The sequence below is a fragment of the Pelobates fuscus genome, chromosome 2 (genome assembly GCF_036172605.1).
Source record: "Pelobates fuscus isolate aPelFus1 chromosome 2, aPelFus1.pri, whole genome shotgun sequence".
Classification (NCBI taxonomy): domain Eukaryota; kingdom Metazoa; phylum Chordata; class Amphibia; order Anura; family Pelobatidae; genus Pelobates; species Pelobates fuscus.
The window spans coordinates 13,959,667-13,986,460 of record NC_086318.1 but is presented as its reverse complement, the minus strand read 5'-3'; the positions used below and the strand labels follow the sequence as shown (position 1 = coordinate 13,986,460).

The 26,794-nt window shown below is 49.5% G+C and overlaps 2 protein-coding genes across 3 annotated transcripts in view; one reads left to right on the top strand and one right to left on the bottom strand.

Annotated features, from left to right (window-relative positions):
• The window catches only part of SELENOI (selenoprotein I), a 43,330-nt gene extending 23,799 nt beyond the window's left edge, over positions 1-19,531 (bottom strand). The window contains exon 1 of one of the 2 annotated variants that reach the window (XM_063441961.1): positions 19,408-19,531. In XM_063441961.1, the coding sequence (XP_063298031.1) occupies positions 19,408-19,461 (54 nt within the window). In that variant the 5' untranslated portion in view covers positions 19,462-19,531. The remainder of the gene's footprint in view (positions 1-19,407) is intronic. The other variant, XM_063441960.1, reaches the window with a different exon arrangement.
• Positions 19,532-20,735: 1,204 nt separating this feature from the next.
• LOC134586095 (uncharacterized) lies at positions 20,736-22,399 on the top strand (the record flags this gene model as incomplete). The annotated part of the gene is made up of 3 exons (XM_063441604.1): positions 20,736-20,839; positions 21,340-21,490; positions 22,343-22,399. Coding segments are annotated over 3 exons (312 nt in total), but the record flags the coding sequence as incomplete, so codon positions are not given.
• Between the last annotated feature and the right edge of the window lie 4,395 nt (positions 22,400-26,794).

The following is a 26,794-nucleotide window of genomic DNA, read 5'->3' as shown; positions in this document are numbered from 1 at the left end:
TACAGTAAGATTTTGCTATTTTTAGGGAGGCATGAGGGGCCCTGGGGGGCTAGATGGTGGTTTTAACACTATAGGGTCAGGAATACATGTTTGTGTTCCTGACCCTATAGTGATCCTTAATCAGCACATGTGACTATGCAGCCTGGGACTCGCAGGAAGTAAGAGGTCAATTCTGGGCATAAAAATACATCCAGCGTCAGCGTGCACTGCACATTGGCAACGGGAATATTGAGCAAGGAAATATTTTTCCTGTCTCCCTATATGCTCAATAGGGTTTTGTTTTTTTAAACTAAATTTCACACCCTCCCCATGCCGGCTCCATTGTGTCCAATCAAATTATTCTTTAGGAGAGGCCTTTGATTTGACCCCATGAGGCCCTCAGAGACGTTAGGTGGAGGCATGGAAGGCAGTCCCAGGAGAGTCAACTGGCTCTGGATTCCAAGTAAAAATAAATTAGAAATACACAACACCCCCACTTTAAGGGTATGTTCACTAAACAGTAAATTGAAATATTAAGGTCAAAATAGCCGATTCAGAATATTTGTCCTTAGATAGTTTTTTCTAAATAGGGATTTTATTTCCTAGGTTTTGCAGATTGCTTTGCAGTTGACTACAATTCAATTTTTAGTGAACATCATGTTCTGATCTCAAAGTTTCCTTCAAATGTAAAAGTCTAATCAGAAAGGAGAGCCACTGTCGCAGCCTCAGGCGATTCGTGCTATTTTCTCTTCCATTGCCAAGTGCTACGCTCCAGAATTCCCCAGGCACCATCATTACTGCACTACCTTGTTTACAGCAACACTGCAAGCAGATCGCAACAAGATCAAAGGAAAACGCAGCATGTTTACACTATTGAATGGAGAAACCAAAGACATGTCTGATTGTAGGCACCACTTAAATGACCAAAAAAAAAAACACGGGCAGTGTGATGCCAGGTAACAAACACTCTTTTAAAGAGCATAAAAATCTATCTATCTATCTATAAACATTGTGCTAGCAAAGGTATAGATTGGGAGAACAACCCAGGTGTCACACGGAAGTGTGAGATCCGTGGCACATGGGATTGTGCACTAACACGGTTACTATTCCAGTCTTTGATCAGATAAACAGTTCTTCTGAGCAAAGGACTTAAAATGGCTTCCCCCACATAGCAAAGACAAGCCAGGATACGGACATGGAAACTACTGTATCCTGGGGAATGGTTATAGACAACAAACTATGCAACAATGTGCAATGTCAATCAGCAGTGGCTAAGGCCAGTAAGGTATTGTCATGTATAAAAAGGGCATTCATTCTCGGGATGAAGATATCATTTTGCCTCTTTATAAATCACTGGTAAGACCACATCTTGAATATGCTGCGCAATTTTGGGCACCTGTTCTAAAGAAGGATATTATGGAACTAGAAAAAGTGCAGAGGCGGGCTACAAAATTAATAAAAGGAATGGAACATATCAGCTATGAAGAAAGGTTAACAAATTTAAACCTATTTAGTTTAGAAAAATGTCGCCGTGCGAGCCTGTATGTCGCCCCCAGCCTGGCCGTGCGAGCCTGTATGTCGCCGGCAGCCTGGCCGTGCGAGCCTGTATGTCGCCCCCAGCCTGGCCGTGCGAGCCTGTATGTCGCCCCCAGCCTGGCCGTGCGAGCCTGTATGTCGCCGCCAGCCTGGCCGTGCGAGCCCGTATGTCGCCGCCAGCCTGGCCGTGCGAGCCTGTATGTCGCCCCCAGCCTGGCCGTGCGAGCCTGTATGTCGCCCCCAGCCTGGCCGTGCGAGCCTGTATGTCGCCCCCAGCCTGGCCGTGCGAGCCCGTATGTCGCCGCCAGCCTGGCTGTACGGGCCTGTATGTCGCCGCCAGCCTGGCAGTACGGGCCTGTATGTCGCCCCCAGCCTGGCCGTGCGAGCCTGTATGTCGCCCCCAGCCTGGCCGTGCGAGCCTGTATGTCGCCCCCAGCCTGGCCGTGCAGGCCTGTATGTCGCCGCCAGCCTGGCCGTGCGAGCCTGTATGTCGCCGCCAGCCTGGCCGTGCGAGCCTGTATTTTGCAATACGGTGTTTAGTGAATGTCCCCCACAGAGTTGCAAGGAATGCTGGTAAAGCACGGCAGCTTGCTGTGAAGACACTGTTACGGAGCCCTGCGAGACACGTACCACACCGAGCACACAGCAAGCAGATGTGATCTTTCTACAATAAGCACATATAAGGAAGCTCACATCTCCTGCCCTGTGAAATCAGAAATAAACAAACCCTGAGAAAGGCCTCAGTGTGGAGGTATGCGGATAGCAATCTGACCAACTAATATTAAATAACGTGGGTGAGAGTCCATTGTATCACCCCCAGAGGGACATACTGTGCATTGTAACATGAAATTCCACTGAAGCCAACAGATTCCTGCGGTGTTTGAAACCTCTGAATGGATGCAGTGTGTATTAATGCACAAGATGTACCACAACTGCCTTCAATAGCAGCCAGTCACTGTATGTGATGCAGGGAATAACCAGAGCGAGCCGGCCAGCCTTTACCTCGGGCTATGAGGAGATTGACTGAAAGAAGAACATCCGGCCTGTCTGCTTCACGTCTTAACAGAATCCAGACACCATTTACTGATCAGGTTAAAGGGACACTGACAAAAACAGGACACACCTTTCATGGATAACACAATTAATCTGAAGTGCTTTAGGGGGCGGGTGTGGTCCTTTACACACTATAGCCGTGAATTTCAAATTAATTTCAAAATTTGGCCGGAATGGCAGATTTCAAATAGAAACTCCCAAGTTTGGCCACAAAACTGAGATTTGTGTTCTCACATTGAATACCTGACAATTCACACTTACATGAATTTGATTTGCCTGCACATTGCAAGCAGGGTGGTAGTTAAAAAAAAAAAAAAAAAAGTGACATGGCTGCTTTAAGAGGCATGTCCTCCCAACTTGGCTGTCCTGTTTATTTTTTTAGATTACTACTTTTCCTTATGTATAACCTGCAGGTTGAATAAAGTTGACAAAGGGGGGAGCTTTAGTCCAGCTTTGTCACTGGCTGTCCTGGTCAAAACTCTCCAGTGTCAAGAGTCACATAATCACGAGAGTCAAGTGAGATCTGTGTAAGCACTGTGCATGCGCATGATTTCATACACACAGGGGGAGTGCAGAGGACAGCGTTCCTGGCCTTTGCCTTCTTAGACCTGTAAATGTTACCCTACCCGGTGTCCTGACCCAGTCCACCCTCCATGCCCTCTCTCCCCTTCAACAAGTGGAAGGGACATCAGACAAGAAGGATAAGGCTTCAGATAGAACTTGGACTGAACGATGGAACGAAGGTGTGTTCACCTCTGCTGGAACGCTAATCCATGTAACTGGAATTATCTCTGTAAATACATTATGCTTTGAAATAGTTAACCATTGTTTAGGCTCACTCACACACCCATAAAACACAGACTAACGCAACTGCAACTCTGAGACTACGGGAGCTTGGGTGCTTTCCAGCATTACAACTGTAGCTCAAGTTCTATAATCTGAGCAGCCTTTTACCATGAAAAGGTAAACCTGAGCTTTGAAATACTGCCAACATAACACAACATTCAATATACTGCGAGCCGCCTCCATAACACAACATTCTATATACTGCGAGCCGCCTCCATAACACAACATTCTATATACTGCGAGCCGCCTCCATAACACAACATTCTATATACTGCGAGCCGCCTCCATAACACAACATTCTATATACTGCGAGCCGCCTCCATAACACAACATTCTATATACTGCGAGCCGCCTCCATAACACAACATTCTATATACTGCGAGCCGCCTCCATAACACAACATTCTATATACTGCGAGCCACCTCCATAACACAACATTCTATATACTGCGAGCCGCCTCCATAACACAACATTCTATATACTGCGAGCCGACCCCATAACACAACATTCTATATACTGCGAGCCGCCTCCATAACACAACATTCTATATACTGCGAGCCGCCTCCATAACACAACATTCTATATACTGCGAGCCGCCTCCATAACACAACATTCTATATACTGCGAGCCGACCCCATAACACAACATTCTATATACTGCGAGCCGCCTCCATAACACATTCTATATACTGCGAGCCGCCTCCATAACACATTCTATACTGCGAGCCGCCTCCATAACACAACATTCTATATACTGCGAGCCGACCCCATAACACAACATTCTATATACTGCGAGCCCCCTCCATAACACAACATTCTATATACTGCAAGCTGCCTCCATAACACAACATTCTATATACTGCAAGCCGCCTCCATAACACAACATTCTATATACTGCGAGCCGCCTCCATAACACAACATTCTATATACTGCGAGCCGCCTCCATAACACAACATTCTATATACTGCGAGCCGCCTCCATAACACAACATTCTATATACTGCAAGCCGCCTCCATAACACAACATTCTATATACTGCGAGCCGCCTCCATAACACAACATTCTATATACTGCGAGCCGCCTCCATAACACAACATTCTATATACTGTGAGCCGCCTCCATAACACAACATTCTATATACTGCAAGCCGCCTCCATAACACAACATTCTATATACTGCGAGCCCCCTCCATAACACAACATTCTATATACTGCGAGCCGACCCCATAACACAACATTCTATATACTGCGAGCCCCCTCCATAACACAACATTCTATATACTGCAAGCTGCCTCCATAACACAACATTCTATATACTGCAAGCTGCCTCCATAACACAACATTCTATATACTGCGAGCCGCCTCCATAACACAACATTCTATATACTGCGAGCCGCCTCCATAACACAACATTCTATATACTGCGAGCCGCCTCCATAACACAACATTCTATATACTGCGAGCCGCCTCCATAACACAACATTCTATATACTGCGAGCCGCCTCCATAACACAACATTCTATATACTGCGAGCCGCCTCCATAACACAACATTCTATATACTGCGAGCCCCCTCCATAACACAACATTCTATATACTGCGAGTCGCCTCCATAACATTCTATATACTGCAAGCCGCCTCCATAACACATTCTATATACTGCGAGCCGCTTCCATAACACAACATTCTATATACTGCGAGCCGCCTCCATAACACAACATTCTATATACTGCGAGCCGCCTCCATAACACAACATTCTATATACTGCGAGCCGCCTCCATAACACAGCATTCTATATACTGCGAGCCGCCTCCATAACACAACATTCTATATACTGCGAGCCGCCTCCATAACACAACATTCTATATACTGCGAGCCCCCTCCATAACACAACATTCTATATACTGCGAGTCGCCTCCATAACACAACATTCTATATACTGCGAGCCGCCTCCATAACACATTCTATATACTGCGAGCCGCCTCCATAACACATTCTATACTGCGAGCCGCCTCCATAACAAATTCTATATACTGCGAGCCGCCTCCATAACACATTCTATATACTGCGAGCCGCCTCCATAACACAACATTCTATATACTGCGAGCCGCCTCCATAACACAACATTCTATATACTGCGAGCCGCCTCCATAACACAACATTCTATATACTGCGAGCCGCCTCCATAACACAACATTCTATATACTGCGAGCCGCCTCCATAACACAACATTCTATATACTGCGAGCCGCCTCCATAACACAACATTCTATATACTGCGAGCCGCCTCCATAACACAACATTCTATATACTGCGAGCCGCCTCCATAACACAACATTCTATATACTGCGAGCCGCCTCCATAACACAACATTCTATATACTGCGAGCCGCCTCCATAACACAACATTCTATATACTGCGAGCCGCCTCCATAACACAACATTCTATATACTGCGAGCCGCCTCCATAACACAACATTCTATATACTGCGAGCCGCCTCCATAACACAACATTCTATATACTGCGAGCCCCCTCCATAACACAACATTCTATATACTGCGAGCCGCCTCCATAACACAACATTCTATATACTGCGAGCCGCCTCCATAACACAACATTCTATATACTGCGAGCCCCCTCCATAACACAACATTCTATATACTGCGAGCCGCCTCCATAACACAACATTCTATATACTGCGAGCCGCCTCCATAACACAACATTCTATATACTGCGAGCCGCCTCCATAACACAACATTCTATATACTGCGAGCCGCCTCCATAACACATTCTATATACTGCTAGCCGCCTCCATAACACATTCTATATACTGCGAGCCGCCTCCATAACACAACATTCTATATACTGCGAGCCGCCTCCATAACACAACATTCAATATACTGCGAGCCGCCTCCATAACACAACATTCTATATACTGCGAGCCGCCTCCATAACACAACATTCTATATACTGCGAGCCGCCTCCATAACACAACATTCTATATACTGCGAGCCACCTCCATAACACAACATTCAATATACTGCGAGCCGCCTCCATAACACAACATTCTATATACTGCGAGCCCCCTCCATAACACAACATTCTATATACTGCGAGCCGCCTCCATAACACAACATTCTATATACTGCAAGCCGCCTCCATAACACAACATTCTATATACTGCGAGCCGCCTCCATAACACATTATATATACTGCAAGTTGCTATGACGCAGAGTACAGCGGTTTAGAAAATTAACCTGATAACAGGTTCACAAGCATTATTGTGCAATCAATATAAAAGTGACACGTAGGACCTGACAGAACATTAACAGATTATTTGCAGTGAGAAGAAATGGAAAACAAAAATTATGATTCTTATTAAATTAAATGCTTCATAAAGAAGACACTACATCATACTCTTCATTTAAATGAACTCTCCAGACATCTCAAGTAGTTTAGCTTGCTGAAAAGCTTTATGTGTGAAGAATATCGGCTCTTTCATTTTACAAAAAGTGAAGATTTCAATAGAAATTGACACTTTAATAATTAACCTGGTTACACCCCCCTGGTTGTCAGTCCTGTTGCTTCCTGGTTTTTTTCAGCTCAGTTGAACTAAACTCAAGAGGCAGCAACTGCCAGAGTACCTGCCTTGCAGAGACTTCTCATTGAGCTGCATTGGGAAGTCTGTGATTGGACAGCCACAGCCAGTCTGGGTGGGGTTAGAAGGGGAGGGCTTGCACAGGCAGCACAAAAGAGATCTGCAGGTTTTTGAAAGTTTTTTTGAATTATATCCCCCCAATGAAAAAAGAAGCATAATTAAATGAAGATGCAAGCATTGGGTATGTGTGTATTATTTAGTTATGCCGGGGACCAAACAGGAAATCCAAATCCATACTGTGCCACAGAATGGTGAATTGTGGCAAAAGCCACAGACAGAGCAGTTTTAATAAATCAAGACAGCAATGATCAAACACCCGAAGGGTATCTATAAATATCAGCTTGGACATCAACGGTGTCGCAGCTTAGCCTAAAACAATTTAATAACCCAGTACGGGGGAAATGACAAGGATACTGCACATTATGTGAAAACAGCGGAAATGTAAGCATGTTCTTCTACATCAAATATTTCCTCCCAAAGTGTTCAAAATTCACTCTTTAGTTAACAGAACAAAAATCAGTTTTCAAACAACTGGCTCCATGCGGTGATGGCTCATCTTGGCTTTGTCAGTCAGGCCTAGGATCATGGAAATGCAGACTGACAGACGTAGAAACAGAGCGTGATACGTGGGTGTGCGCAACGCAAACATTAACATAGTATAAAGCGTTACCATTCCTGGACCAGGTCTGTGTGAGACCCACAGACCGTCTAAGCATTTACCAGACACTGTACGGCTCCCATAGACATCATAGGGTTATAGCACTTGGCTCAATATGTGGATTTAAACTAAAAACAAACCATGACTTATTTTAACCTAAATTATCCAATTGTGTTTTAAACTTTCCACAATTCTCTTTGTGATGTAAGGAGAATGCCACATTTTACATCAAATTTAGTGATTTGGAAAAATCTGCACTTTGGTCAGTTTTCCAGCACGGCCCCATTGGATGTAAAATGTGCAATTTGCAGTTTAATGCTCTTTATTTTATGTTGAACGCCATGACCTCAAAGATGTAGTCTCTTGGAGATATGAGGCAGTCAGGAGCTAAACCTATATCTATCTATCTATCTATCTATCTCTCCTTACTTTCCCCACTGTTTGTCCACAAAACCTAATCCCCACTTACCCGATTTGCAAATTGCTGTAATTGTTTAGATAACGATTAGGGAAAGCTGTACTTTACCAGTAGATGGATTGTGTAATAGAAACACACATTACTAAAGATGCTGATCGGGGGGAGAAACAAACTCACAGAACAGGCAGTACCAGTACGGTCACTTCACCCAGAATACAACTCTAAGGTTCCTTTAAATCTTATACTTCACTTTTCTGCACTCAACTTAACATTGATCCATTTAGATAAAATAATAATAATAATAATTATAATAAATCAATCATTTATATTGGTCACTAACATATAGTGCACACACAGGATTTAATGGTGCGAAATGCTATTTGAATATATGGATCGCGATTTCGACCAATTCAGGTCCCATATGTTTACGTTATATTTAGCACCAGTAAAGAGCACCCTGTGTTTGTGATTTATGTATGCAATGCGGTCAGCATCCAGGCAGTGACGATTTTTTTTTACTTTTAAGGAAGAGTGCCAAGAATCCACATACTGTTGCAAAAAACAGAGCACTCATAGAACTAAAGATAGTGTTGCTGTTTATTATAGAATGAGCGATACACAGTGTCGACGTTTCAGTCCCATCCAGGACGTGTTTGTGTTGTACGTACAGTATGTATAAACACATTGGTTTGTTCAACATAGGATTGCGTTTCCAATCTCGTGCCCCTCCTTCTAATTAGGATGTCATTAATAAATAAATCATGTCCGATTAACATTGATCTCTCATGACAAAGCTGTGATATAGTACGGGTTTGAGGAGTTTTATGATGAGGAATAGCGCAGGTATAGAATTGTCATTTTAGAGCAGTTTGAATGTAACTTCATTTTGTTTGATTTTATAAATTCATTTTGCACGTTAGCACCTTGTATTGTCTACCTCTATGTAAAAGGCATTTTACAGCAAAGTGAAAAAAACAGGAATGATCTACATTTTTTTTTCACACTTTGCAAGATCTGGGAATCCTTATTCTTATTGACTGATTATAGTGAGCGCCTATATCTGTTACTTTATACTTTACATCCAAGCACTTTTATTTAGCTGATGCAAATTGGCGGGTTGTAACTAGTGACCGTGTAAGAGAGAGATGTTAAATATTTTATATTTCAGATGATCATGATTTTCAAACATTTAACACTTTGAGATCGTCTGTTTATTGTGTATACGAACATGGTTATATTTCTGATCAGATAACGTTGTTTGAAGTTGGGGCCCCTTTGAGCAGGTGCAGTTGGTAGACATGCTCGCTGCTAAATCTAAGTATATCCATATATTGAACTTGTTTTGTGATATATCTATTCATGTTTAGAGGTCCTGAAGAGAGTTAAAAATATATATATAATATATTCATTTTAGTTCCTTTACAGAAGTCACAGAGTGCCAGCTGGTACTATTTTGTGTAACTTTTAAAAATGACAATGCTGTTTTGTGACATAGATGGTATAGCTGTGTGCTAAGAGCAGATGGAGTATGTATTATACGTATACCATGGGCAGATACAGTGTATACAGCTCCCTGCCAGAGGCGGATACGGTGTATACAGCTCCCTGCCAGAGGCGGATACGGTGTATACAGCTCCCTGCCAGAGGCGGATACGGTGTATACAGCTCCCTGCCAGAGGCGGATACGGTGTATACAGCTCCCTGCCAGAGGCAGATACGGTGTATACAGCTCCCTGCCAGAGGCAGATACGGTGTATACAGCTCCCTGCCAGAGGCAGATACGGTGTATACAGCTCCCTGCCAGAGGCAGATACGGTGTATACAGCTCCCTGCCAGAGGCAGATACGGTGTATACAGCTCCCTGCCAGAGGCAGATACGGTGTATACAGCTCCCTGCCAGAGGCAGATACAGTGCATACAGCTCCCTGCCAGAGGCAGATACAGTGCATACAGCTCCCTGCCAGAGGCGGATACGGTGTATACAGCTCCCTGCCAGAGGCGGATACGGTGCATACAGCTCCCTGCCAGAGGCAGATACGGTGTATACAGCTCCCTGCCAGAGGCAGATACAGTGTATACAGCTCCCTGCCAGAGGCAGATACAGTGTATACAGCTCCCTGCCAGAGGCAGATACGGTGTATACAGCTCCCTGCCAGAGGCAGATACAGTGTATACAGCTCCCTGCCAGAGGCAGATACAGTGTATACAGCTCCCTGCCAGAGGCGGATACAGTGTATACAGCTCCCTGCCAGAGGCAGATACGGTGTATACAGCTCCCTGCCAGAGGCGGATACGGTGTATACAGCTCCCTGCCAGAGGCAGATACAGTGTATACAGCTCCCTGCCAGAGGCAGATACAGTGTATACAGCTCCCTGCCAGAGGCAGATACAGTGTATACAGCTCCCTGCCAGAGGCGGATACAGTGCATACAGCTCCCTGCCAGAGGCAGATACAGTGTATACAGCTCCCTGCCAGAGGCGGATACAGTGTATAACAGCTCCCTGCCAGAGGCGGATACGGTGTATACAGCTCCCTGCCAGAGGCGGATACGGTGTATACAGCTCCCTGCCAGAGGCGGATACAGTGTATACAGCTCCCTGCCAGAGGCGGATACGGTGTATACAGCTCCCTGCCAGAGGCGGATACGGTGTATACAGCTCCCTGCCAGAGGCGGATACGGTGTATACAGCTCCCTGCCAGAGGCAGATACGGTGTATACAGCTCCCTGCCAGAGGCAGATACGGTGTATACAGCTCCCTGCCAGAGGCAGATACGGTGTATACAGCTCCCTGCCAGAGGCAGATACGGTGTATACAGCTCCCTGCCAGAGGCAGATACGGTGTATACAGCTCCCTGCCAGAGGCAGATACAGTGCATACAGCTCCCTGCCAGAGGCAGATACAGTGCATACAGCTCCCTGCCAGAGGCGGATACGGTGTATACAGCTCCCTGCCAGAGGCGGATACGGTGCATACAGCTCCCTGCCAGAGGCAGATACGGTGTATACAGCTCCCTGCCAGAGGCAGATACAGTGTATACAGCTCCCTGCCAGAGGCAGATACAGTGTATACAGCTCCCTGCCAGAGGCAGATACGGTGTATACAGCTCCCTGCCAGAGGCAGATACAGTGTATACAGCTCCCTGCCAGAGGCAGATACAGTGTATACAGCTCCCTGCCAGAGGCGGATACAGTGTATACAGCTCCCTGCCAGAGGCAGATACGGTGTATACAGCTCCCTGCCAGAGGCGGATACGGTGTATACAGCTCCCTGCCAGAGGCAGATACAGTGTATACAGCTCCCTGCCAGAGGCAGATACAGTGTATACAGCTCCCTGCCAGAGGCAGATACAGTGTATACAGCTCCCTGCCAGAGGCGGATACAGTGCATACAGCTCCCTGCCAGAGGCAGATACAGTGTATACAGCTCCCTGCCAGAGGCGGATACAGTGTATAACAGCTCCCTGCCAGAGGCGGATACGGTGTATACAGCTCCCTGCCAGAGGCGGATACGGTGTATACAGCTCCCTGCCAGAGGCGGATACAGTGTATACAGCTCCCTGCCAGAGGCGGATACGGTGTATACAGCTCCCTGCCAGAGGCGGATACGGTGTATACAGCTCCCTGCCAGAGGCGGATACGGTGTATACAGCTCCCTGCCAGAGGCAGATACAGTGTATACAGCTCCCTGCCAGAGGCAGATACAGTGTATACAGCTCCCTGCCAGAGGCAGATACGGTGTATACAGCTCCCTGCCAGAGGCAGATACAGTGTATACAGCTCCCTGCCAGAGGCGGATACAGTGTATACAGCTCCCTGCCAGAGGCAGATACAGTGCATACAGCTCCCTGCCAGAGGCGGATACAGTGTATACAGCTCCCTGCCAGAGGCGGATACAGTGTATACAGCTCCCTGCCAGAGGCAGATACAGTGTATACAGCTCCCTGCCAGAGGCAGATACAGTGTATACAGCTCCCTGCCAGAGGCGGATACGGTGTATACAGCTCCCTGCCAGAGGCGGATACGGTGTATACAGCTCCCTGCCAGAGGCAGATACAGTGTATACAGCTCCCTGCCAGAGGCAGATACAGTGCATACAGCTCCCTGCCAGAGGCAGATACAGTGCATACAGCTCCCTGCCAGAGGCAGATACAGTGTATACAGCTCCCTGCCAGAGGCAGATACAGTGTATACAGCTCCCTGCCAGAGGCAGATACAGTGTATACAGCTCCCTGCCAGAGGCGGATACAGTGTATACAGCTCCCTGCCAGAGGCGGATACAGTGTATACAGCTCCCTGCCAGAGGCCGATACAGTGTATACAGCTCCCTGCCAGAGGCAGATACAGTGTATACAGCTCCCTGCCAGAGGCAGATACAGTGTATACAGCTCCCTGCCAGAGGCGGATACAGTGTATACAGCTCCCTGCCAGAGGCAGATACGGTGTATACAGCTCCCTGCCAGAGGCAGATACGGTGTATACAGCTCCCTGCCAGAGGCAGATACAGTGTATACAGCTCCCTGCCAGAGGCAGATACAGTGTATACAGCTCCCTGCCAGAGGCAGATACAGTGTATACAGCTCCCTGCCAGAGGCAGATACAGTGTATACAGCTCCCTGCCAGAGGCGGATACAGTGTATACAGCTCCCTGCCAGAGGCGGATACAGTGTATACAGCTCCCTGCCAGAGGCGGATACAGTGTATACAGCTCCCTGCCAGAGGCAGATACGGTGTATACAGCTCCCTGCCAGAGGCAGATACAGTGTATACAGCTCCCTGCCAGAGGCGGATACAGTGCATACAGCTCCCTGCCAGAGGCGGATACAGTGCATACAGCTCCCTGCCAGAGGCGGATACGGTGTATACAGCTCCCTGCCAGAGGCAGATACAGTGTATACAGCTCCCTGCCAGAGGCAGATACAGTGCATACAGCTCCCTGCCAGAGGCAGATACAGTGTATACAGCTCCCTGCCAGAGGCAGATACAGTGCATACAGCTCCCTGCCAGAGGCAGATACAGTGCATACAGCTCCCTGCCAGAGGCAGATACAGTGTATACAGCTCCCTGCCAGAGGCAGATACAGTGTATACAGCTCCCTGCCAGAAGCGGATACAGTGTATACAGCTCCCTGCCAGAGGCAGATACGGTGTATACAGCTCCCTGCCAGAGGCAGATACGGTGTATACAGCTCCCTGCCAGAGGCAGATACGGTGTATACAGCTCCCTGCCAGAGGCGGATACAGTGTATACAGCTCCCTGCCAGAGGCAGATACAGTGTATACAGCTCCCTGCCAGAGGCAGATACAGTGTATACAGCTCCCTGCCAGAGGCGGATACGGTGTATACAGCTCCCTGCCAGAGGCGGATACGGTGCATACAGCTCCCTGCCAGAGGCAGATACAGTGTATACAGCTCCCTGCCAGAGGCAGATACAGTGTATACAGCTCCCTGCCAGAGGCAGATACAGTGTATACAGCTCCCTGCCAGAGGCAGATACGGTGTATACAGCTCCCTGCCAGAGGCGGATACGGTGTATACAGCTCCCTGCCAGAGGCGGATACGGTGTATACAGCTCCCTGCCAGAGGCAGATACAGTGTATACAGCTCCCTGCCAGAGGCAGATACAGTGTATACAGCTCCCTGCCAGAGGCAGATACAGTGTATACAGCTCCCTGCCAGAGGCAGATACAGTGCATACAGCTCCCTGCCAGAGGCAGATACAGTGTATACAGCTCCCTGCCAGAGGCGGATACGGTGTATACAGCTCCCTGCCAGAGGCAGATACAGTGTATACAGCTCCCTGCCAGAGGCAGATACAGTGTATACAGCTCCCTGCCAGAGGCAGATACAGTGTATACAGCTCCCTGCCAGAGGCAGATACAGTGTATACAGCTCCCTGCCAGAGGCGGATACAGTGTATACAGCTCCCTGCCAGAGGCAGATACAGTGTATACAGCTCCCTGCCAGAGGCAGATACAGTGTATACAGCTCCCTGCCAGAGGCAGATACAGTGTATACAGCTCCCTGCCAGAGGCGGATACGGTGTATACAGCTCCCTGCCAGAGGCGGATACAGTGTATACAGCTCCCTGCCAGAGGCAGATACAGTGTATACAGCTCCCTGCCAGAGGCAGATACAGTGTATACAGCTCCCTGCCAGAGGCAGATACAGTGTATACAGCTCCCTGCCAGAGGCAGATACAGTGTATACAGCTCCCTGCCAGAGGCAGATACAGTGTATACAGCTCCCTGCCAGAGGCAGATACGGTGTATACAGCTCCCTGCCAGAGGCGGATACGGTGTATACAGCTCCCTGCCAGAGGCAGATACGGTGCATACAGCTCCCTGCCAGAGGCGGATACAGTGTATACAGCTCCCTGCCAGAGGCGGATACAGTGTATACAGCTCCCTGCCAGAGGCAGATACAGTGAATACAGCTCCCTGCCAGAGGCAGATACAGTGTATACAGCTCCCTGCCAGAGGCAGATACAGTGTATACAGCTCCCTGCCAGAGGCAGATACGGTGCATACAGCTCCCTGCCAGAGGCAGATACGGTGTATACAGCTCCCTGCCAGAGGCAGGTGTGTATGACATCTCTGTATTAAAGGCACATGTATATGAATCTCATTATCTGTGCCCCATGCTGTCAAGTGAAGCTTTGAATAATCTGCAATCTATGCATTTCCTAACAATTTGGAAAATAAAATGTATAGAGAGTCTTGCACTGTCAACATAGCCAGAAGTGTGACATAATGGTATTTAATTGTTGATAAGGTGTATATTACAGTGTATATTGCTGCCACTCCTTATCAATAGTAAGAGGATATAAAACAATTACTGAGAGGCAGTGAATGTACAGGACAGATATCAGCAGACAGAGGCGATAAGGCAGTCAGGGTTAGATTACACTACAAATATAGTGTGTCCTGTGAATGGATAAACCGTATCCTTGTTGTCACAGGTCATGCTGGCAAAGTCTTCAATTACAGACTGTTTCCTGCCCGAGTACCCTGGAATCCAGCACGAGATAAGAGAGACCGCAAGATTATTTCACTTTGAATATCAATTTTATTTTACCCAACGATGTGTAATAGAAGGGACAAAAAAACAGGAATGCAGCATTTAAAATGTCAATTTTCTTAAATCACTTGAAAACAAATGATGCCTAAATCATAAAAATAAAATAAACAATTGACATCATGTAAGCAAAGTGTGCTATAGGTCTACAATGTCATTAACCCATTCATTACCAAACATTATTTATTTGAATCAATGGATGCACAGCTAACACATAATAGAACTATCCTTTGTATGGATTGAGTTTCAGACAAGTTGGAAAACTAAAATTACGCACATTCAATTTCCAGGTCAGCTAATGACCTTAAAGCGTCTCTGCTCCCTCAACGCCAAAATTAAGCATTTCATAAAGATATATATACCTGTATGAAATATCAACATTGACTAAATTCCGCTGAAATCCCAACACAGTCAAAAGATAGAAGACAAAATAGGGACTACTTTATCTTGCGTATTTTTCCGACGTTTGTTGGAGCCACCGCCATCACGTTTTGAAAATTCACCAGCTGATGGCAGACATAGAATGTGACGGCAGATAAGAACCATTCGGCCCATCTAGTCTGCCCAATAATATCTATGGAGGCTCACGCAGTCTCGTGGGATCCTCCATTACGTCAGTGTTGTTCTCTCGCTCATGTGCTAGACTAGAGCACTGACGTGGGCTCCAGGCAGATGACATGCCAGGATCTGAAGATATAAGATGGCAGCGCCCGTGGGGGCAGCATCCGGTATGTGTCTCCCTTACAGTGCACCCCCCAGTGGGGATGACACCATCAAAATGGGGTCTGTTTGCAAAACATGCAAAGACCCAAGGAGCTGAAAGTGCCACTTTAAGTTTGAAATGAATTTTGAATTCTCAGTGTAGTAAATAATCCAGGCTGTGTTATTGGCATGGGAGGCCAGTGTAATACTACTTCCCATTGTATAACACTGATCATGTGTCAGGCAGGATACAGCTTTCTATTTATTACCGCTCCAACACATGTTACTTCCCACTGTCCTACAATACCTTGGGAGAAGGTCATGCAAGAGTCACATGAAACCTAATTGTTGATTGAATTATTTGAATATACCTTAAAAGGAACAATAGAATTAAACATAGGTTTACTTCTAATGCTAGAATTGCACAGTTTATTTAGATGGCAGGACTCTCCTCATTTCCCTATAATAAAGATGTTATTTATGATCTCTCCGGCCAATCCAACGCTTGTCACTTGCTCAAATGGAGGAGAGTGCTTCTCATAGGGAATTATTGGCCCTATGGTGCATGTGTGGCAATGGCTGAGATCTGCCAACAGAATGAATCCTATGCTTCTGTATGAGAACCTCTTACTTCCACGTAAGCGAGCGTTCAAAGTAATTATTGGAGAGCATCCTCTTTGCCACTTGGGAGTGTTTCTTTAGTACTAGGCGTTTATATATATATATATATAAACAAAACAAACAAAAAAAAAAAAAACAGCACAGCAGGGATTTTACCACAACCCCGGATTACAGTTTATCACTAATCCTCAAGCACAGAAGGATTGTATGAAATTGACAGAGGAAGACCCCCCCTTCCAGGGCTTCAAATTTCAAGCAGCATGCTACTAGCCAGGCCATAGAGGTTACCCATAACTGCAAGACTGGAGGGTCCATAGCATGATCACCAGGGCTACATTTTATCACACTCATCAATAGCTATTGGAAATCATGCACTGTGAGCCCCAGCCTACCTGATTGCTAAAGTGTCAGCATTCTGCAGACACAGGACAGAACATCAGTGATAAGGATAATGGTAACACACAGCATAAGGAAGGAGCATCCACTGAGAGCTCGGCCAAGCTACATGGATGGGCAAAGTGTATATTGTATGATCTAGGTATCACCTCCACTAGCCCATGATCTAACCTATAATGGGACAGGCAAGTTCTGGCAATCCTGGTAACTGTACATCTAACCCATAATTAGATGGGTAAACTGGCACTCGGGGTAAAGCTCTGGGGATTTCAGTAATGTAGGCAGAATCAGGGCAGACATGCTGCACCCCTCTCTGTGTGTTTCTCCCTCGTCCTTTTTAGATTGTTAACTTATTTGGGCAGGGCGTTCTACACCTAATATTCCTGTTTGTCAAACTTTTTTTTGTTGAATTACTGGTCTGTTTTGCCTACTGTACAATGCTGTAAAATATGTTATTTATATGGCACCAAAAATTCCACAGAGCTGTAAAATGGGTGGGCTCACAGATATACTTGTATATGTCTAATAAGTGCGGGCAGGGGGTGACAGGTAGGGGATAGGCACGGGCAGGGGGTGACAGTACCTGGGCGGGCATGGGGTGATGAGTGGGGACAGTACCTGGGCGGGCAGGGGTTGAGGGACAGTACCTGGGCGGGCAAGGGGGTGACGGGAGGGGGACAGTACCTGGGAGGGCAAGGGGGTGACGGGAGGGGGACAGTACCTGGGAGGGCAAGGGGGCGACGGGAGGGGGACAGTACCTGGGAGGGCAAGGGGGCGACGGGAGGGAGACAGTACCTGGGAGGGCAAGGGGGCGACGGGAGGGGGACAGTACCTGGGAGGGCAAGGGGGCGACGGGAGGGGGACAGTACCTGGGAGGGCAAGGGGGCGACGGGAGGGGGACAGTACCTGGGAGGGCAAGGGGGCGACGGGAGGGGGACAGTACCTGGGAGGGCAAGGGGGTGACGGGAGGGGGACAGTACCTGGGAGGGCAAGGGGGCGACGGGAGGGGGACAGTACCTGGTAGGGCAAGGGGGCGACGGGAGGGGGACAGTACCTGGGAGGGCAAGGGGGCGACGGGAGAGGGACAGTACCTGGGAGGGCAAGGGGGCGACGGGAGAGGGACAGTACCTGGGAGGGCAAGGGGGCGACGGGAGGGGGACAGTACCTGGGAGGGCAAGGGGGTGACGGGAGGGGGACAGTACCTGGGAGGGCAGGGGGTGACGGGAGGGGGAAAGGTGCGGACAGTACCTGGGAGGGCAGGGGGTGACGGGTGGGGACAGTACCTGGGTGGGCAGGGGGTGACGGGTGGGGACAGTACCTGGGTGGGCAGGGGGTGACGGGTGGGGACAGTACCTGGGTGGGCAGGGGGTGACGGGTGGGGACAGTACCTGGGAGGGCAGGGGGTGGGGGACAGTACCTGGGAGGGCAAGGGGGCGACGGGAGGGGGACAGTACCTGGGAGGGCAAGGGGGTGACGGGAGGGGGGACAGTACCTGGGAGGGCAAGGGGGTGACGGGAGGGGGAAAGGTGCGGGCAGGGGGTGACGGGTGGGGACAGTACCTGGGAGGGCAGGGGGTGACGGGTGGGGACAGTACCTGGGTGGGCAGGGGGTGACGGGTGGGGACAGTACCTGGGTGGGCAGGGGGTGACGGGTGGGGACAGTACCTGGGAGGGCAGGGGGTGGGGACAGTACCTGGGAGGGCAGGGGGTGACAGGTGGGGGAAAGGCGCGAGCAGGGGGTGACAGTTGGGGACAGTACCTGGGGGCACAGGGGGTGATGGGTGGGGACAGTACCTGGGGGCACAGGGGGTGATGGGTGGGGACAGTACCTGGGGGCACAGGGGGTGATGGGTGGGGACAGTACCTGGGGGCACAGGGGGTGATGGGTGGGGACAGTCAGTACCCGGGAGGCAAGGGGGGTGACGGAGGCCGGCAGGGGGGGGGGGTGACGGAGGCCGGCAGGGGGGGGGGGTGACGGAGGCCGGCAGGGGGGGGGGGGGGGGTGACGGAGGCCGGCAGGGGGGGGGGTGACGGAGGCCGGCAGGGGGGGTGACGGAGGGCAGGGGGGGGGGGTGACGGAGGGCAGGGGGGGGGGTGACGGAGGGCAGGGGGGGTGACAAAGCTGTGGTCCTGTTACTGACAAGGGGTGATGGGGATGGCTGGCAGCTGACGATGATGATGGGAGTTGTGATCCTATAGCTCAGGGTTCTCCAAACTCATGCTCTCCAGATGGTTTTGGTGAACTACAACTCCCATGATTCTTTGAATGAAATAGAGAGCCAGGGAATCCTGGGAGTTGTGGTTGTGGAAGCCATGCGCTGGCAGTGGATGCTGGGAGTTGTAGTCCAGCAGTGGATGCTGGGAGTGGCAGTGCATGCTGGGAGTTGCAGTCCAGCAGTGGATGCTGGGAGTGGCAGTGGATGCTGGGAGTTGTAGTCCAGCAGTGCATGCTGGGAGTGGCGGTGCTCACCTTGTACTTGTCGAAGCCGGCCAGCTGCTCGGCGGTCACGCAGTCCCAGGACATGGCGGGAGGTGGGGGGGGAGCACCGCGCGGACAGCACGTCACACCCGGACTGACACAGCGAGACGGAGGCCGCGTGCTGCACGGGGGGCGGGGCCCGGATCGGCTGATTCTCAGCGTCACGTGACGTTCTCAGAGCCCCGCCCACCGCTCACACGGCCACTCAGCTGGAGGCCGTGACGTCACTGGGTGTCACTTTAGGTCATCCAGGACAAGGAGGAACCCGGGATATGGGGGAGAGGGGGGAACCCCGGGATATGGGGGAGAGGGGGGAACCCCGGGATATGGGGGGAGAGGGGAACCCCGGGATATGGGGAGGAGGGGGAGAGGGGGGAACCCGGGATATGGGGGAGAGGGGGGAACCCCGGGATATGGGGAGAGGGGGGAACCCCGGGATATATGGGGGGGAGAGGGGAACCCCGGGATATGGGGGAGAGGGGGGAACCCCGGGATATGGGGAGAGGGGGGAACCCCGGGATATGGGGAGAGGGGGGAACCCCGGGATATGGGGAGGAGGGGGAGAGGGGGGAACCCGGGATATGGGGGAGAGGGGGGAACCCCGGGATATGGGGAGAGGGGGGAACCCCGGGATATGGGGAGGAGGGGGAGAGGGGGGAACCCGGGATATGGGGGAGAGGGGGGAACCCCGGGATATGGGGAGAGGGGGGAACCCCGGGATATGGGGAGGAGGGGGAGAGGGGGGAACCCCGGGATATGGGGAGGAGGGGGAGAGGGGGGAACCCCGGGATATGGGGAGGAGGGGGAGAGGGGGGAACCCGGGATATGGGGAGGAGGGGGAGAGGGGGGAACCCGGGATATGGGGGAGAGGGGACCCCGGGATATGGGGGGAGAGGGGGGAACCCCGGGATGGGGGGGGAGGGGGGAACCCCGGGATATGGGGGAGGGGGAACCCCGGGATATGGGGGGGAGAGGGGAACCCAGGGATATGGGGGGGAGAGGGGAACCCCGGGATATGGGGGAGAGGGGACCCCGGGATATGGGGGGAGAGGGGGAACCCCTGGATATGGGGGGGAGGGGGAACCCGGGATATGGGGGGGAGAGGGGAACCCCGGGATATGGGGAGGAGGGGGAGAGGGGGGAACCCGGGATATGGGGGAGAGGGGACCCGGGGAGAGGGGGGAACCCCGGGATGGGGGGGGGAGGGGGGAACCCCGGGATATGGGGAGGAGGGGGAGAGGGGGGAACCCGGGATATGGGGGGGAGAGGGGACCCCGGGATATGGGGGAGAGAGGGGATCCCCGGGATATGGGGGGGAGAGGGGAACCCCGGGATATGGGGAGGAGGGGGAGAGGGGGGAACCCGGGATATGGGGGAGAGGGGACCCCGGGATATGGGGGGAGAGAGGGATCCCCGGGATATGGGGGGAACCCCCGGATATGGGGGGAAGGGGAACCCCGGGATATGGAGGGGGAGGGGAACCCCGGGATATGGGGGGAGAGGGGATCCCCGGGATATGGGGGGAGAGGGGGGAACCCCAGGATATGGGGGGGGAGAGGGGGGAACCCCGGGATATGGGGGGAGGGGGGAACCCCGGGATATGGGGGGGAGAGGGGAACCCCGGGATATGGGGGGGAGGGGGAACCCCGGGTTATGGGGGAGAGAGGGGGGAACCCCAGGATATGGGCGGAGGGGGGGAACCCCGGGATATGAGGGGGAACCCCGGGATATGGGGGGGGAGGAGGGAACCCGGGATATGGGGGGGGGACCCCGGGATATGGGGGGGAGGGGAACCCCAGGATATGGGGGGGAGGGGAACCCCAGGATATGGGGGGAGGGGGAACCCCAGGATATGGGGGGGAGGGGGATCCCGGGGAGAGGGGGAACCCCGGGATATGGGGGGAGAGGGGAACCCCAGGATAGGGGGGGAGAGGGGGGAACCCCGGGATATGGGGGGGAGAGGGGGGGAACCCCGGGATATGGGGGGAGGGGGGGAACCCCGGGATATGGAGGGGGAGGGAACCCGGGATATGGGGGGGGGAACCCCAGGATATGGGGGAGGGGGAACCCCGGGGTATGGGGGGGAGAGGGGAACCCCGGGATATGGGGGGAGAGGGGAACCCCGGGATATGGGGGGGGAGAGGGGGAACCCCGGGATATGGGGGGGAGGAGGGAACCCGGGATATGGGGGGGGAACCCCGGGATATGGGGGGAGGGGAACCCCGGGATATGGGGGGAGCGGAACCCCGGGATATGGGGGGGAGGGGGAACCCCGGGATATGGGGGGGAACCCTGGGATATGGGGGGGGAGGAGGGAACCCGGGTTATGGGGGGGGAACCCTGAGATATGGGGGGTAGAGGGGAACCCCGGGATATGGGGGGGACAGGGGAATCCTGGGATATGGGGGGAGGGGGGAACCCCGGGATATGGGGGGGAGGGGGGAACCCCTGGATATAGGGGGGAGAGAGGGAACCCCGAAATATGGGGGGAGAGGGGAACCCCGGGATATGGGAGTGGAGTAGGGAACCCCGGGATATTGGGCGGAGGGGGGAACCCCGGGATATGGGGGGAGGGGGGGAACCCCGTGATATAGGGGGGAGAGTGGGAACCCCGGGATATGGGGGGAGAGGGGGAACGATATGATTTGATGGGATACGAGCGGGGTGCAGAGGAAGAGATATATAATTATTATAATTTAAGAATCTCCAACATATTCCGCAGTGCTGCATGATAGGGGGACTAACAGAAACGTATTTGTAACCAGATGAGTTGGACACCCAGCGATCGGATTAATTCCTATTCGGCTGAATCATAAGAGTAACAGCCTTGTACATTGCAAGGACGTCACATACGTAGTTTTACCCATGCCAGAATGTCACATACGTTGTCTTAGCACATGACCATCTTTGTTCTCTCCTATTCTAGGAAAACCCTACCCTTACATCCTCCGATTCTAAGACCCCATTTAGTAATGCCCTCTAGATAAATCTTAGAGCTATAATTCGTTCATTCTTTCACCATGTTGCCTGTATGAGCTATCCATGCTGTTAAAGAGATACTATAGTGCCAGGAATACAACGCTGTATTCCTGGCACTACCGATCCCTTTGCCTCCCCCCTCCCTCACACCCCACCTCCCCGGTAAATAAGCAATAGATCTCCCCTATGGAAAGCACCGACTCAGTGGAGGCCCAGGGTCAGATAACGGACCAAAAGTCCGGAAGCAGACTTAGATCTGCAATGTAAACATTGCAGTTCTCTGGAACATTGCAGCTCTAGGCTCAAAAGGGACACAGCACCCAGACCACTTCAATGGTCTAAAGTGGTCTGGGTGCCTACAGTGTCCCTTTAATGAATGATTGTCAATATTTGATTGGTGATTAATGAAACACCCTCATACTGCCCCTTATTGCTTTCCCTAAAACCGTTCTGTTTAATAAATATTGCACGTTCTTTGCATTGACTCTGTTGTATGGTCTAATCATTCATTGTTTCACACGTACTTGTGGCCTGGTTCGGTCTGGATAGAACTATACTTTATAAGTCCATGGCAGAGGTCTGGTGGTCACCTAGGAGTATGTTCCAACACCCAGGAAAGGAGGGGGTTGAGGGCCTGCTCAAACTAGCTTATATAGGGTAAGAGTGGGGCACAAAGGGTGGCATACCTATGGATGTAGCAGAGAATCCTTAAGGTTACTAGGGGAGGTTACACTCTTCCCAAGAGCCGATTGACATGTCAAGGGCTCTGCTAAATCCTTAGACTTTCTGTGTGTTTGTAGCTCTGCAATCATGTTACAGTTGAATTATCTATGGATGAGCAGCTACTATAGACATTTCTTTATTTTCTTGTAATGTTTAGCTGTAGTAACAACCCCTGGATGTTGACCTTAGGTAACATCCCCAGGTTGTACTTGAAAACCAGAGTAATCTGAATGTACCTGTGACAGACCGCCTGGTACTCTGACTGGGTGCCTCCGCCAATCACTGCTTCCTAGCAGCCTGGAGTACTGTAAGCACCAGACACCATAAGCACCATAGCCCCTTAGCCGCCGTAGCTTGGCTGGGGTCTCGCTGTTCTCCACCCACCCTGGGCCTAGGCTCAGGATCCAGCTTCCAGTCTTTTGTGGACCTCTCCTACTCCAGAGAGTCTTGCAGGTATAGCTTTGTAGCTCTTACAAGAGCTAGTGATCATAGCCAGTATAGCTATTCTCTACAATCATGAGACGAGGCTGCGTGTTGAGGGTGAAATTAACTTTAATGGGACCACACTTGGCCTTTTATGACAATGCCCATGCAAGGGGTACTCCCACCTGGACCTGATGGAAGACTATAGTACAAAGTCACAGACCAATGACAACAGTGTTAAAATACATGACACTCCCATACATATAATACAATCCTTCCCCTCTGCCTGGGAGATAATCAAGTACTGTACTAACTCAATTATCTCCAGACACAAAAACACACATTTTTATAAAACCCTGCCAAATACCTTTAAAACATACAAAAATGGTCCCGTGCCAAAAACAGTTCCATAGAATCGCGGCTAAGTGCCGCTGGGGACCGACCGGGAACCGCAAAGTTAATGTGCCGAAAATAGTTCCAGGGCATTCGCGGCTAAGTCCCCCTGAAGTCTATTCGCGGTTTTGGTCAATGCGAACGGCCGCCAGTGAGCTAATGTTCGGTTCTATGAAAAGTGTCGAACCAGCGGGAATAAAATATGGGTCTTTACATTCACTGACCTGGCCCATAGTCTTTTGGCAGGCCCCTCCAAAAGCCTGTGGTGAGGTTCTGTTCGCCACAGTACCTCTCCTGGTTAAATATTTTGTTATTATTATTATTTATGCTATTTTCTTAAATTCAGGTGTATAGTTTAATTCTATAGGGACATTTAGTGTTAAGACAGTTTGACAAATACACTATAGTTTTCAGTTTGTTTGTTTTTTGTCTAGCCTTGTGCAACATCTCCTTGTAACCTTCCAGATTCTCTGCTACATCCATAGAGTTGTTGCATTGCAGTGAAACGGCATAGTGTTACATGTATATTTTCTCACTGGGATATCTAGTAAGTCAGTTAGTTGGTGACTACCTTACCTCCCTCGACCCATTTCTCAAACACGGCTAGATACAAAACAGACGCGGAGACACCATCATGACCATACGGGACCTACCGGATGCATCAAGCCACTTGCACGCATTGGGCCTACCAAAGCGCTAACCGCTAGAGCGGGGACCACGTCTTAATTCTAAGAAGGACCAGACCCATGCACGAACCAAAGGCTTGGGAGGAAATGCCAAATGCTCCGACTTTACTGCTGACATCTGCCGCAGGATACGGGACAGTGACTAGATCTGCCATGCTTTTTCGTGATGCAAGTTCGCCCAGCTGATTATCACACACTCATAATATTCTGCTAATTACTGTCTTCATTCATTGACATGTGATCCCTTCTCTGCCATGGAGGTCTATTGTCACATGGCCCTCTCTGGCGGTAAAGGGATTTAAATCGTTAAAGCCGAGTGTTGATGGAAAAGTTAAAGTTTTCACGAGAAATGCTAGGGGCATAACAGCGTCCCATGAGATTGCTGGTATTTTTAGCTGACGCAGGTATAAAATAACTCCTTCATTTAGTTAAACCGGAATTTAAGAAAAGAAAAGCCACCTTGGTACCTTGATATCTTGTACCTTACAAAGCTGAGAGGTGTAAGTCCTATGTAGCTCACATAGTAAAAAGGAAGGGAACTAGAGTACGACACACGAACACTCAAGTAATTAACGACACATCAAATGACTAAGGGTTTTTAGTAGATTAACTTTGGTGCGTCATGCAATCTCATCCAATAATGTTTCCCATGCTTTCAACGTAAAATCCCTAATGCTCACTCTAACCTACCCTCTAGATCCCGGTGGCCCTTCTAATCACTCCATAAGATTCACACTCAGTTATAAGAGCTACATCTCATGGCTTCTTAAAAGCTCATAGCATTCCCAACATCTCCTTATATATATCATCTCACAAGGCATCTACTATTGCTTCATATAATAAGGGGCTGTCGCTTCTGGGCTATACTGGTTTTAATTAGTTTGGGCCAGTGGGAGCTTTATACAAATGTATTTCTGTTACACTCTCACATATGGAGAAAGGGTATAAATATATATATATTATTTTTGTAATATTTTTTTTTTTTTGTATAAGATAAGTTAATCTTTGTGCAGCACCTTTAATGTGGCTGGATTCTTTCTGTTCTCCCTCTGTTGATCTGCAATGCTCTTAATGGTTATGATAATTGGTGTTGCAATATACTGCTTGGTGTACTTTGATCCTGTCTTTTTGCCAATTGTCGTTTATGGCTGCTAGGTGGTTGGGGCAATTGACCTAACCTTTTCTTAAGGATGAATACAACAGTTACATTTAACCACTCCACATTACCTGTCCTTTGCAAAACTGCATTTAATTATACTTGTTATTCTCTAAATATTAGATCCTCCCACCTGCCCTAATGCAATATTTATGCCGTTATGTGGCTTCGAGCCACGCATTTACGTTGGAAAGAAAATACTCTGATTTGGTTGACTGATCGCTCCATTTAGCAATACACCACAAGAGGGCGCTGAAGCACACTGCTCCACGAGGCGTTTAAAGCACAGTCCAAATCCATATGTATGAATGTCTTGTTAACCTTAAGGACACATGACAGAACTATTCCGTCATGATTCCCTATTATTCCAGAAGTTGTGTCCTTAAGGGGTTAAAGCTTTAAACGTTTCAATTTTGGAAGCTGTATTTATTATATAACTGCTGGCGAATTCATTTTGCAATTCTAGCAATTTGAGTTACTGCTTTATATCCGTTTACACTTGACTTTGTTCTGCATCTTTATTAAATGTGCAATGTCTTTTTAAAGAGTCATTTTAAAAAAAATAAAAAAATTGTGCATTGTATTTCTATGTCATGCCACACAGCAATGATGTTTACTGTTATATAGCGGGTGCCTGCCGTTGGGGCATGGCACACGCATTTGTGAATGTTAACCTTCTTTATGCACTCAAAAATAAAGAATTAAAAAAAAAAACTACTAGAGATCGCTCTGCTGGCAATACTAACAGTGTGTCTACCATCTTTGAATTATATTCTCCATTCTTTAACAGGCATTATTACAGGGAGTGCAGAATTATTAGGCAAGTTGTATTTTTGAGGATTAATTTTATTATTGAACAACAACCATGTTCTCAATGAACCCAAAAAACTCATTCATATCAAAGCTGAATATTTTTGGAAGTAGTTTTTAGTTTGTTTTTAGTTATAGCTATTTTAGGGGGATATCTGTGTGTGCAGGTGACTATTACTGTGCATAATTATTAGGCAACTTAACAAAA